The 14,737-nt window shown below is 38.4% G+C and overlaps 1 protein-coding gene across 1 annotated transcript in view; it reads left to right on the top strand.

Annotated features, from left to right (window-relative positions):
• LOC125259820 (leucine-rich repeat-containing G-protein coupled receptor 6) overlaps positions 1-14,737 on the top strand; it is a 114,049-nt gene that overhangs the window by 82,350 nt on the left and 16,962 nt on the right. The window contains 7 exon segments of the mRNA XM_048177759.1: positions 988-1,059; positions 2,909-2,980; positions 7,396-7,611; positions 8,040-8,111; positions 12,555-12,623; positions 13,355-13,426; positions 14,241-14,312. Coding sequence (XP_048033716.1) covers positions 988-1,059; positions 2,909-2,980; positions 7,396-7,611; positions 8,040-8,111; positions 12,555-12,623; positions 13,355-13,426; positions 14,241-14,312 — 645 coding nt within the window.

Here is a 14,737-nt window from a genome sequence, read left to right on the forward strand (position 1 = left end):
TAGACTGGAGGAAGCGTGAGTATTTTCTACATTGTATGAGTTGGGTTTCCACAAAGTTATACGTTCACCGGTTGTAGGAAATATTTGATGGAATCACGTCCTCATGTTCTGATATCAAAAACATGCAAAGTTCAACTTGTATGAAGTCTTCTGCTGGTCGAATGGGAAGAAAATCAATTGTGTTTGCAATAACTGAAGTTGTAATATATTTTTGTATATATTTTATAGTTTTCACATTTTATTCGTTGGTTTGTTAATTACAGTATTACTGTTATACTATATTATGTTTAATACAGTATATCTTCAGTTAAAAACAAAAACGCATTACGGTCTACTCAAGTGGACATCAAAAAATCTCTTAGAAAAATGTGTAAAAAAAAAAAAAAAAAGTATTGTTTTTCATTTTTCAAGAGCAATAAAAACACAGGGGAAAAAAAAAAATCCTGAATGTGGTTGTCATAATTCATGCATGAAAGGGCATGAAAAAACACTGTTTTGTTTGTTTTAGTATACACACCAAACTTCCATAATTTGCACCCTGACTGTAGCATGAGGCCCTCAAACAATAGCAAAGTCTAGCAACAGACTGCAGAGTGTATTTTCCACCTCAATAGGCAATTCTATCCATTTTATCTTCGCCCATTGTATATAAATTCAGCCGTACTATGACGTGTTTGTTGCCACAGGAGGCAAAAGGAGCTTAGAGCGCATTCGTATCTTGGCTCCTTTCAAAATGTGTTGACGTGTTTGGAGACCATACAAAAGAGAGATTTCTGTACGTGAGCGGTAAAGACAGCGGCCAGAGAGATCTGAACCCCATCTGCTGTGGTTCTTGTGTCCAAGGAGATCTCTCACTTTTGTTTTCACCGTGAGCTCCTGAACACACACACTCGCCTTTATGAATTCACCAGATTCTCATCTCTCTGTTAAAGTCATCAATGTGTTGGACTGCAAATGAACCAAAGCACTTCTTTTGTCCTTCCACAGGAGACTCTCGGGCAACCACCTGAGACACATCCCTGGCCCCGTGCTCCAAGGCCTCTACAACCTCAAAGTCCTGTAAGTAACGAAAGACAGAAAGAGTGAGAGCGTTTTTGTTTCAGTTAATGCTTCTATGGAAAATAACATTCAGGGTGATTCATTCTGAAAAAGACTTGTACCAGTGTCATTCACTGCAAAATTAGAAACAGAACTGCTGACAGGTGGTGATTCAGGTTTTGCTCTGCGGTGAATGGTCAATGAGCTGTTCATTTTGCCTGGGTGTTTGTTAATGTTTTATTGACAGATTGCAATTTTATTGACTGACTTATAACCAGCTGATGAAGTAGAAAAGGACAGACAAAGGCCAGGCATGAAACGCATTCACGCCAACATACATCTCAAAATTTCCATTCCATGCACCTTTCCGTGCTGTCCTGGAAGCTTCAGTAAATTTGCCCTGTATTGTCATTCAACAATCCACTGACATTGATATTTTGATTGCACATCTCAAGAAAATTGCCCTGCTACATTAAATCCTTTTATTGCCCCATAAACTCGAGAAAAAAAAAAAAAAAGTTTGTCTTCATCATGTGCCAATACCTTTCTTAGTAATTGCACCTTATTAAAAATGATTTCTTTAACCAGTACTAGATTTACATTTTATAGGTTAATGAAAACATTACTTCAGTTTAATATTTTAATATGCTTTCCCCCCGTTTCAAAAAACATCATAATGTCGGTCATTGTCAGAGATCTTTTTTCTGTGGTCAGCATAGACAAAAAGGGATTGGGTTTGGTATTACAATAGTTACAAATCTTTCTCTATTTGCTCTCCGTGCTCTATTGTGCTTCATACTATCCTATTCAACAACCTAACTTGTCTGAGGCACGAGTACCTGACCTCCTGGTGTTTTTGAACTAATGTTCAGCTTTCAATGAGCTAGTCAGAATCACATGTAAATTTGAAAACATATGAACCAAAACTACAAGAAAACCATGGCAAAAATGTCACATCTAGAACAATTGGTGAAAATATGACAATGCCACACAAAATTGAATGTGCATGGGGGGATGAATACAAACTTTGTGGCATTTGGATGACTTAATAATGGAGGCTTGTTCACAATGTCATATCAAGACTGCTGGACATTTTGAGTCTAGATTCACAATGGCTTTGGTGGCACCATGATTTCCTTGATAAGGAGCATCCTGTCCACAAAGGAGTATTTATTCCTCCAAACACTGGCAATTCTCTGCTGTGTGGTCAAATGTCAGGAGTTTCATTTGATTGGACATGATAAAGCTGTCTGCCTTGTAATTAAAGCTCAACGTCTGTGGCCTCATGCTCTCACGTTGGAATAATTTGCTTTGTTCAAAGAGCTCAGTGTCATTGTTCTACCACTTCCTGTTTCATTCGTTCTTTTATTCGACGAGTCCTGTGAGCATGACCTCAGTGGCCCACCCAGGCAGCTTCTCCCCCTCTTTCTGTTTCGTCTTGTTCATTCTCTCTGCCCCTCCCATGTTCTGGTTTTGTCCATGGAAAAGTGCACCACACAGTACCTGAAATCATATCTCTTGACTGATTGATGTCAGTGACAGGTAACCTCATCAGCAGTAAGCTGGACAACTCTTGTGCCCAGGAGCCACACTGTCATTCTCAATTCGAAAATGGCCTCTAGAGTTTGTTTTTTGACAGGCGTTAACATTTAAAATACACCACCCAGCAAATTACACATATGGAACTAGTGGTGACTTTTTTATATTCCCTTAATACAAAGAGAAGGCCACCCATTGCCACTGAGGTAATGCTAGTTTTCATTTTTTTATGTATTATAAATCACATTTAGTGTTTTAAAATATTTACTATGATTAAATATTCACCATAGCAGAATTATCTTTCTAATATTCTTTTATGGTATCTTTGCAGGATGTTGCAGAATAACCAGTTAGAGAGATTGCCCAGTGAAGACCCATGGGAATTACCCAATTTGCTCTCTCTGTAAGTATCACATTCTTCAAGTGATCAAAAGCAAACTTGGGCTGTTAAAGATTTACATGGAACAATGGTGTATATTAAAGCAACATTTGATAGGTCCACATGCCAAGTGTAGACCTCCTGGTTGTGACCACAGCTTCAAGCTTAACAGCTGGAATACTTGATTCAAAGATTGGTCTCATGTGAAATGCTATTTTACTTAGAAGATGCTCCCTCATCATATAACAAAGGAAGTCCACGTGGAAATGGAGCTGTTCGTCCAAAAAACATGAAGAATTTTGTATCAAATATTACATCATAAGCACAGCATGAGTAACAAAATAAATTGATTTAGCACCCCTCTATCAGATAAAGTCTCTAACAGTAAGGTAATTTGGTCTACACTGCAATCTAGCCATGAGGTAACTTTTGGCATTTCTCTCTAATAGAGTTGATGCAGGAAAGCCCAGTTATTTATATGCCTATTAGGACCATTAGGCCCTTCATTAAAGAACTCCCCACTAGGGAGGATCAAGTTTGCAATTTAGGACACACATGGCAGTGGTAAAACAGGTGTTCTTTGGCTGTTATAACAGTGATACACATGGATTTTCTTCTATTTTGGATTTTCTTTCGCAAACAATGCCATGCAGTTCTTTGCAGAGGAACAAAAAATAAGGAACCGGGAAAGAGTAACAAAAGTAATAGTAGTTCTTGTGTGGTGTGTATAATTCAGTATTTTTATTAATCATGTTTATTCTATCAAAAGAGTAATGAAACTATGGCTATTTTGCAAGTTCTTTACCAACCTACACTTCACCCAAAAGGCCTGTAGGTGGCACAAAGACTTAAATTTAACCAACTATGATAACTTCGTTAGATGGTAAATCAATACAAAACATGGTTTTGGTGAGCGCTTTGTAATATGTATTCACATTAGATTTTAAAGCAACAATTCGTTTGCAATAAGACAAACCAGATTCAAATTGCCCGGCAAATTCGTAAAGCAAAGAAAAATCATTTCTAGCTGATCAACATTATGAAAACTGGTAAAACCTTTAGGGACTTCAAAAGATAAAACAGCGAAATTCCTAATATTACTTCCAATATTTCCAAATTATGTTCATTTTCATAGAGCGGGCCAATATCGTGACGATTATTTAAAATCAATCGAGAGAAGCAGATATCGTTATCGTGATAAAATACGATTAATCGTGCAGCCCTAATTTAATTTAATTTGACTTGACATTTGATATTCAACAGTATCCTTGACATTTATTCAACAGTGCTTTTGATCTGCCTGCATTGACACTATTCTTTAAAAGGAAAAATTATATACCAATTATCAATGTAAAGCTGCTTTGACAATCTGCATTGTAAAAAGCGCTATATAAATAAGGGTGACTTGACTTGACTTGACTATTTAAAATGAATACAGTTTGAAAATGAGTGTATCTATTTTCAACTTTATCTATTAGAGCTATTAGCTTAATGCTAACTCACAACAGAGACAAAAACAATATTCCAGAGGTCAGTCTTTTTGAGGAAGACAAAACGTAACGGCGTCACATTTAATATCAGAACAGTGAAAAAGAGGAACCTTTACAGAGCCGTTGGCGCATCTGGAACCCATGAGAAAACAGCCAGACACTGCACAATGGCATTGGCTCCTCAGCAAATACTGGGAGATTCAATGAGCTGTGAAGAGCCCAATTTTCCATCAGTTCCTCTTCCCTTAGGTCCAAAGTTTCCCTCCTAATCGGAATCACGCCCCTCTTCCTAACTGGTTCCCCATGAGAAGGTCAGAATCTAAATATTGTCTGGGATTTTGTCTGGCCGTTGTCCATCTGCTCGACTCGCATGCACCCCTCGACTCCTTTCAATTATTCCAGTTTCCCGATGCCAGTCAGCATCCCGGAGCGGAGCCGCACACCCACTTTTTCCAAATGAATAATTCCATGTAAATATCCATGTGCTCATTTCCTTCTACCTTTGCAAGGATGTTTTCATTAGAGTCATGGCGTACAAATTTAATTCCTTTGCCACCAACAGAGTTTTTTTCCGCATGGAAGAAGTGCCTGGTTCCAGAAGAGGCTCCAGACGTGCATAGACTGTGTCCAGGCCCTCCCTGTAGTGAGACAGAGCTCTGGCATTCATCCAGCCAACTTACGCTCACTTTCAATCCCCCATAACAAAGAATATGCAGTGATTCAGCTAGGTGCTCTATCCTGAGTTCCCACAAGAGTAGAAAGGCATTTAGTTCTCAACAAACATGTAATTTAGGGTAATGATAAGATGGGGATCGGTTAACCACTGGGGGGGCTATAAGGTTTGAAGTCCACTGGCGCCCGATGTAGACAGAGGGAAGATGAGTTGGGGCAGGACAGAGGATTGGTGATGAAACTCATCTTTGTTTCTTTACTAGAGTCTATACTTGCTACACTCAGCACAGAGCATCCTTTGATGTCAAGACCATCCTTCCAGGATTTAGTCTATGAAAGAAAGATCTGATAAAGGTGTAGTCAAAGCTGAGTAACAATAATACTCACCTTCCTTAAATCAGAGGCAATACAACACCTCTTGATCACATGTTGGTTACCAATGAGAAATGACCAAAGCAATGTTTACACATTTAATTTCAAGTCTTAAGTCTATCAAGCCAGATGATTGAGATGTCATCAGCAAGATATTGGTGTTTAGTTTGAATCACTGCTACCTAGCAGGTTTGCACAGCAAACAGACCGTATTCCGAGAACATGTGGAGTTCTTCAAGCCAAATAGCATTGTACTTTAGGTTCAAGTTCTTCTACTATTGATGCTCATTGTGCATTACCCTGAACTGAATGACTCAAGGGTTAAGGAGGCCAGAGGGGAGGTGAGGAGAAGCCAGTGCAAATTAATGTGTGTGAAAGGTCATGGGGGAAAAATGCAGAGGAAGTGCTTGCGGCTAACTCCACGTGCTCTGCTGCTATCATACATCACGACTCGCTGATCGCTGAGGTTCAACACACCCCTCATCCACTGAATCCAGGGGGCAACATTCATTAGATCAAAGGCTTAACTTGTTGACATAGGGAGGACATTCATCTTGGTTGTGGAGATGTCAAGGTTTGTGAACAACAGCCTTGCAAAGAAACGGGGGGTGTTTCAATCAGTTCTTCGATTTGTGAGAATCCAAATGTCTGCACTTTCAATTATTTCCAGCAATCTCAGTTTTTTTTTCACAGCTTTTATCTTTAGCTCAGTTTCTTTGTTTAATTTCCAAAAATCAGAGAGAAAAACTGTTGATTCAATAGCGTCTTAAAGCCTTCCAGTCAGTATGGAGCAACAATTGCTTGGTGGCTTTAACCAAATCAACTCACCATGCCACAAAGCCATCAAATTATCAATCCGTGCTTTATTACACCATATGAGCGCAAGCAAAATGAAAGAGGAATGGCCAATTTTCAAAATGCCTTCATGTGGTTGGATCGAGAGTGGAATCTTTGCCTCGGCAGCCCTTGTACGCCTGGTTTGTGATTGCACAACTTTTCTTTGTATCCTCGGAAACCCACTTACTGTGATTTAGCACCCTTTCTTTCTTCAAAAGCATGAAAATCCACAAAGCAGAGCACTCCACCTGTGGGCTCCTGATGCTTCTTTCTCAAACATTTAGAGCAGCAGTCATGCCAAAACTCTCATTAAACAAGTCCATGCTGGAGCAACTAAAGATAGCTTCATAAAACACTTGCATATAAATCACTTGGGGCTGATGGTTGGGGGGGAACTAAAGTGCTCAGGTAGTGGTGCCAATTCTTACACCAGGAAAACAAAAGATAGAAACAAAGAGGCAACAAAATTATCCTTTAATTATGATATTGTCAAAGCAGTAATGTTGTGACCGCAGACCACAGCACGGTATCTCTCTCTATTTAGCCACAATTGGTGGCTCCTTTGTTCATCTGTTTTGATATACCTCTGCAAGGTGTGGCAGTTTGATGAACGAAATGAAAGAGGTAGATTCCATGACAGGACACTGCACGGACAAGGAGTGTTACCACTGACTGGGTCACAAATACTTTGGGGCTGGAGTCATGCCAGGTCAGGCTTCAATATCCTATAAGTTAGTGGAAGACATTAAGTATATTGTTATGGAGGGCGGGTAGTGTATAGTGTCTTGCTGACACAGGTTCAGAAAGTTTCTTCAGTGATTCATCTGCAGGGAAAGGCATAAAACACCAGTCCTTGTAAAGCCTAATGGCTTTCATCTCTTAATTCTTGCCATTAGTAATTGCTCATTTAACTAATGTCTACTGTTGATTTGACATGAAATAAATGCACATATTTAAGTTGAAAGTTTAACCAACTAGTGACTGTTAAACATGACTGACTGCATTATTTATGCACCCTCTATAACCTGAGGAATAAACATTTGCTTCTGTTCATTCAAATAAAAACAGGCGTCTGGATGCCAACCTAATTATGGAGGTACCAGCGAAGACCCTCTTGGGTATGCGGTCCCTGCGGCACTTGTGGCTTGATGACAATGCCCTGACAGAGATCCCAGTAAGCGCCCTCAACGACCTCTCCTCGCTCCAGGCTATGACCCTTGCCCTAAACCGCATCACCCACATCCCAGACTATGCCTTCAGGAACCTCTCCAACCTGGTTGTCCTGTACGTATCTACTTCCACACAAAACAAGTTGGATGTATTCCTGGATCAGCATGCTTAGTATCTTACCCCAATATATCCAATCCCTACAATCAGAGAAAAATGTTAAATGTTATCATGGATTAGAAATTCCTTACCCTAACCCTTGATCCTATCCTACTTGAGTACATCACACTAGTTATTGTGCATGTATCGGTGTGAGGAATGGAAACTAGGAAATAAGAGGAAGTTGGAACACATGCCTTGGTTTGATAGGACACCACAAGAATCCTAAACTCTTTCAATTACAAAGCAGTGAAATGATAGTGTGGATTTATATCTCATCCGCCACATTTGCATTCAATTGACACAGTGTGCACAGCCTAACAGGTGTCATTCCTGAGGTTTGTTTTGATGTTTACTATAACGCTAATGAATGTTTTCATGTTTAGGCATCTTCATAACAACATGATACGGACCCTCGGACAGAACTGCTTTGAGGGACTCCACAGCCTCGAGACTCTGTAAGTAAGATCGTCCCTTCATGAAAGATTAAAAACATGAAAGCATTTCCTGCTTTTAAAGCAAACAGACCCTGATCTGTTATTTAATTTTGGCATCCTCATGGAATCATTATGGGAGAGGCCTTGACTATAAATATGAATCAAAATTACTAGCAACTAGCCTGACTCTACTTATGTTCAGTGGTTCATCTTTGTATGAACTATAAACAAATCATTCTTTATACAATAGTTGTGCTACTGAAATATGAACGTTAATTGCAGTACCTTGTTTTTAAGAAACACTCTTACCTCTCATTAAAATCAAAAAATTTATGGCAGACATTAATTTTCTGTGCTAGAAGCAACAATAATTCCCTGACAACGACTTCAGTGTTGGATGATGTCTTTAGTGTCCCATATGAAAGTACTCTTAAGTCTAAGCAGTGTGCAAACTATACAGTGATTTTTAGGCAGCCATTGAGGTTGTAGTTATCAGGCTATTATCCCTAGTGGCTGATATTGGTATTACAGGCAACAAATATTTTTTATGCTTTAAGGCCGGGACACACCAAGCCCGTCGGGCAATGTCGGGCCATTTTTGAGCGTTGATCGACTTGTTTTTTTCTGTGTGTTCCGCACCGTTGGCTATAGTCTGACGCCATTGGGTTTTTTTGGGCCGAATCATCATGTTGCCGTTCAGCTTATCGAACAAGTCAGTGCACGAGAATAAAAGCGAAACTGATGGTACAGACAGAAGGCTGTTATAATTTTACATCATCTGAGCATTCAAATGCATGCATATTTTCATAATAACGTGAGCCGACTGGAATGAAGAAAGTGATTAGCATGATTGATATTCAAAATGGTAAACAAGCGATGCTTTGTTTACGGTTTCTATATCTGCAGTCCTAGTTTCGGTTTGCCTTTTTGAATGATGAAAATAGACTATTGATACCTGCCGATATAGACAGATATTTACTTACATGCAGGCGCAGAGCGCACATACAGTTGATAGTCGCCTTTTGGTGAGTTCAAGCGCAGCTTTTTGGCAGAGATGCAGACAATGAGAGGTGACAACACAGTCAGCTTTCATCACCACTAGTTCTTTGTCGTCGGCTTGGCATATTCTGGGCTTTATTTTGTGCTTCCCTTTGCCTTTTACAGTATTTTCAGCAATACAGTAAATAAGGTCATTGAATTGAATGGGAAATGTCATGGGAAATAATTCCATTTATAATGTCGGTTTCAAGAAAAAAGATGAATACTGAATACTTGTTTGTTCGATCACTACACTCAGGTTTTTTGTGCATTTATATCGGATCATTCAGGAAATGTCAATAGCATGACCCATGTTTGAGGTGGTTGAAATTATATTATTACACAAAGATCAAGAACATAAAATTCATATGCAATGCATAAGTATTCATATAAAGGCATGATAATGTATAAATAAATAAATACAGTAGATAAAGAAACAATTTTATGGCTACTGGCTACAATTTTCATAAATCACAGCTGGACAATAGCACACATTGTCTGCCAGATTCATGCTATATAACTTATTATTCTTTACCAAACATGGTAGATTGAAATCGAATGTTAAATAGGCCCATAAATACATGAGAAATGCTTTTAAAATTCATGAGAAATGTTGAAAGGGGCCTATAAACCAAAGCCAACACATATTTGTAATGTAATGTATGAAAGACATTACATAGACCATGCTATGAAAGTTTGGCTTTAAAGGAATAAGCATATGCTGAAGTCATGGTGGTCTCCAGGATACCGAGAGGTTCACACCTGCTTTTTAACAGCCTGCTGAAGTGCTAAAAATGACGTTTTCCTCTTTACGAGAAGATTTCAGCCTTGAGAATTGCACACACTGAACTGAACACTTCATTTGAGAGCAAATCACAGAGGAACCGTGTGCTAAAACTCTCCCGTGAAAATTCTGTGGTTTGATAAATTTGGCTTTTGGAAGGAGATTTGATTCAAGGAGAAAATATTTATTGCACTAGACTTAAGCACTTGAAAATGACAAAAATGATACATGATTTGTTTTTATTATTAAAGGCCAGGGTGATATATATATATATATATATATATATATATATTAGTTTGGAATGTTTCTATAGTGGATAAAGTTCCAAGGATTAAACTTGCATGCATTACAATTAAAATGTCACAGTAGTAAAAAAAAAAAAAAAAAAAAAAAAAGAAACCATAATATGTAGTCATGTTGTATATTGAATGACATTGTAATCACTGCTATAATGATGGCTAAGCAAGAAACTAATCTTCCTGAGGCAAATATTCTTATATGTAACATGATGCACTGGAAGAAATCATGCCAGCTGTCTCCGTTCAGTTGCACATATGTGTTTGCGAAGTGCTGAGCTTCCTGACACAAGGGAGGGAAACATATTAGCCTTCTTTATAGGGTCTCTCAGACATCTTTTTGTGGGATAATATGCATCCTTTTATTGATGCTGCTGTAATCCCCATCACTGTAATTATCTCTGAAAACGCATTCGTAATCATCAGACTTAGTGGCCACCACAGTGTTGTTTTGTTATGATGCCTGATGATTTAGCTTTCAAACAGACTTCTGCGTGGTTTGACGAATTGTAAATCAAGGTAACTGACAGCTCCCGTTCTAAACAATGAGGTCTTCCCAGGAAATGAAAGTCATCCCTCTTCTCTGCCATATCAAAGTAATGTCTCCAAACAAGACTGACGGATGTTCTAAACAAAACCAGGATGTAGACATGGCAGAACCACGCGGCATGGCTCACCCACAGCACTGTGTTCCCAGTCTCTCCATATGCAGCCCATTTTATAGGCCGCAAGTGCGAGTGAATTTTCACGCAATGTTTGAAGAAAATTACTTAAACACGTACGTGACTCACTAGAAGCCAGAGTCCAGAAGTTATGCAATCCATTTGATTCTCTCTGATTTAGTATATTTGTTCTTTGAAGCTGATTTTTATAAAATTTGTTTTCCTATCCTGTGGTTATTGACAAGTAAGCCATCGTCGGTTGATGCCACTGAAAAGCATGAAGCTCTGTGGTACTACCAAAACATTGCTGTTTGAGCGAGCATCCTGGCACGTCCTGCACGTAAGCTTGTCCTTCAAATCTGATTGGTTGATTGAAATGTTGTTCCCGGATCAACAAAGATGTTGATCCAGGAACATGTTGCACTTGGTGAAATCAGGTTCTGCAGCATTCTGACCAGCCTGTTGGTTCAACCAATAGCATAAGTTTGGGCGGGGCCATGTTTGAAAATGTATTATGGTGCAGAAATAACTTCACCTTTGTCATATATATATATATATATATATATATATATATATATATATATATATATATATATATATATATATATATATATATATATATATATATACACACCTCATATAGGCCAATTTCAGTTCGCTTTAACAATGTTTTGCAACACAGACACACCCACGCACATATAGACAAACACATGTACACCCACACACACTGGAATTAAGCAAGTGTTTCGCCCTTTCTGAATGCCTTCCAACACAGGTCCACCCCTATTCACCAAGCTCACTTCAAACGCACTGGCCACCTGCCAGAAACGTTTTTCCCCTTTAAGAAAAAAAAAAAAAAAAAAAAAGACTAAAATATATAAACATTTGGACTGTTTTGAAAGCGTACACTTAACACTAAGGGATAAGACATATAATTATAGGTATGAAGAGACACATTCAGCATTGGGTATTGTAACTGCGGGGAGGGGACGATATGACTAAGACCTGGACCTTCACGAGGGGATACAGGGCCAAAAGGCACCTATTAATGCCGCCCAGTCGCCTTTACTGGGCAAAAGGAAGGTTTTGAGGGGGAAAAAGCTCCTGTTCAATTATAGGATTTTCCCAATAATTATTCTCTGAAAAAAACTGAAAGAATCAGAGATGAAAAGGAATGCTGAGATCCAAGGAAAACAACATGCAAACTGTGGCCATAAACACATTGTTCTTGCACCTGCGTGTAAGGCCGCTCGCCCTTAGCAACCGCCCGTGTTTTGGTTCAAGCGCGGTTTTTGACACAGGTTTCCTAGAAGGCTAATGAAACGCATACAACAAAAATAATGTATGCAGAGGAGAGGTCACGTCATGTCAGATTAGCTTAGAACAGCTGTCTTGATCTCCAAGGACGACCAACACAGAAAACCCGCAAGGTCATGAAGAACGATTTTGAATGATTGGAACCACAGTTCTTAAGTGTTTGCTTATGCTACAAACGCGTAGGATGAAAGATCAAATAAAAACGTCAAAACAGTTGGGCTAATATGTGACGATATAGCTAATTGTTGTTCCAAATGTGGTCTTATGCAAGACACAATTTTAAAAAAGGACATAGCTTTGCTTATTAAAAACTATGCAAATCCTTTTCTCTTAGCTTGTGCTCTTATGGTTGGTCTGCTTTCTCTAGGGAATTGAACTTCAATGACCTTCAAGAGTTCCCCGTGGGCATTCGCACACTGGCCAAGCTTCAGGAACTGTAAGTAACCGAGACTAACTTACCCAGCATACATGTGTCAGCGTGCTTCCTTTAAAGTGGACCGCTTGGCCTGGCCTCGTGCTCCTTGTAAATCCCAGTTAGTCCCTAGAATGTGGTTCTCAAGCACAAGTTTCCTGCAAAAAAGCAGATGCTTAGAGATGAGTGCTTAAGTCCTTCCTTCTCAAGTATCCTAAAGTGTTTTTTGCCTGCGGGACTGCCTCCTGACAGGTGTTTCTGTAAGATACAAAGGATGTTTACATGGGTAAATTTGAATTGACGCAACCAAATGGCTTACACGTGTGCTTATGTGGGATTTCTGCGCTTTCCCTAAGATAAAATGCAATTGGACTCGATTGTCCATGGTGATGAATTAATTTTCGGCACCCAAAGTAAGACCTTTTAACCTTGTTTATTTAACACGCGTAATTATTTTAGACTGTTTAGAATTTTCGGATTACAATTTGCTGGCAACATGTGTGCCATAAATTAACTTTAGCATGTTATATTCATAGTGACGGCAGATGATGATGAATTATAAGCTGTTGCAGTGGTTGAATGTGTGGCCACTCCGAATAGCACATCAGTGTTACAATTTATAGCCTATATGGAACAGATGCAGTTAGCAAAAGCACTTCGCAAAGCTGGTCTTGATCGCTGGATTTCCTCATCCTATAGTGGATTGTGTTCAAGTGTGCAGATGGTCATATTCTCACTCTCCATGCATCTTGTAGGGGTTTCCACAACAACAACATTAAGGCCATTCCTGAGAGAGCATTTGTGGGGAACCCACTTCTGCAGACCATGTGAGTATCTTGTCTCAGAAACGACAGTAAAGCCTTTTTCTGTTGACTAAACATGCCTCACTGTGTAATGGACAGACATGTTATAGAAGTTTATTTCAGCCAACGGGCCAGGAAATGTGTGACAAATGTTTGGGTCATTTTACAAAACGGGTGCCTATGGGTCCCTCTTTAACTTGTGTAGATGTGTTAATAACTCAACAAAAATGCAGTACCTTTTTTTTTTAAATTAGTTTAATTTGTTTTTCCTACCGTTATTACCAAATAATCATTTTATCTGTTCAATACTGTATTTTATAATAAGCAATAGTTATGATGGTCACAGGGTTGGCATAAAATGATAAAAATGGAGAGAGATAAAATAAAAGCAAAATTAACTTTGTTTTGTCTATATGTTCTAGATTTTAATTGAGAATGCATTAAAATGCTCAAAATCTCAACCCTGTTACCACTTATTTTACATCTCAACCCTGTTACCACTTTATTATTATTTTTTTTACATCTCAACCCTGTTACTAGGAACAAGTTGATAGAAATATCAACATTAAAAAAATATTTTTTATCTTTCAAAAAAAATTGTAATGGCTAAATTAATTGTCAACCCTGTTACAGTACAGTACAAGGAATAGTAGCATACGTTAAGCTTTAATAATTTAGCTGGATATGGCACTGTGTAATTTATTAACACTTTCCTGAAAGAATGTAAATATATACTTGTCAAAATGGAACAGGCACCCATTTAGAATGATCCATTTAATAAAAAATAAAGGCAAAAACAAATTGTCTTTGTTCTGAAAAAATGTCTTTTTCTTCTCAGTCATTTCTACGAGAATCCAATTCAGTTTGTTGGCAGATCAGCATTTCAGTTCTTGCCAAAGCTACACACACTGTAAGTGCACGTCTATGTGTGAAATGATTGCATACACATGATTAAACAGAACAGTTTGGCTTCCGATAAGGCACCTCTAAAGTACCAGTTGGCAAATGTATATCATTTCCATTTCATCATTGCTTTCATTTTGATGAATACTGTAATCTTGCTCACCTCTTGCCATCACCTCTCTCATAAGTAAACATTAAACTAGTAATTTGTCTCCAAAAAAACAGCACGTTTCAATTATAACCTCATAAATGCCAGAATATGAGATTTAGCTTTTCATAAAACCAGTAAAAAGTAATTTATCTCTCTCTAATTACACAGATAATGCATAAGAATGCTGTGAGGGTCTATTCAGCATTCATTATTTTGATAGAAAGTCTACCATCTTCCATTGTTGATTTTGGGTAGTGTTGCAAGTGTAATCAAAATGATGG

Source organism: Megalobrama amblycephala, linkage group LG24, assembly GCF_018812025.1.
Source record: "Megalobrama amblycephala isolate DHTTF-2021 linkage group LG24, ASM1881202v1, whole genome shotgun sequence".
Classification (NCBI taxonomy): domain Eukaryota; kingdom Metazoa; phylum Chordata; class Actinopteri; order Cypriniformes; family Xenocyprididae; genus Megalobrama; species Megalobrama amblycephala.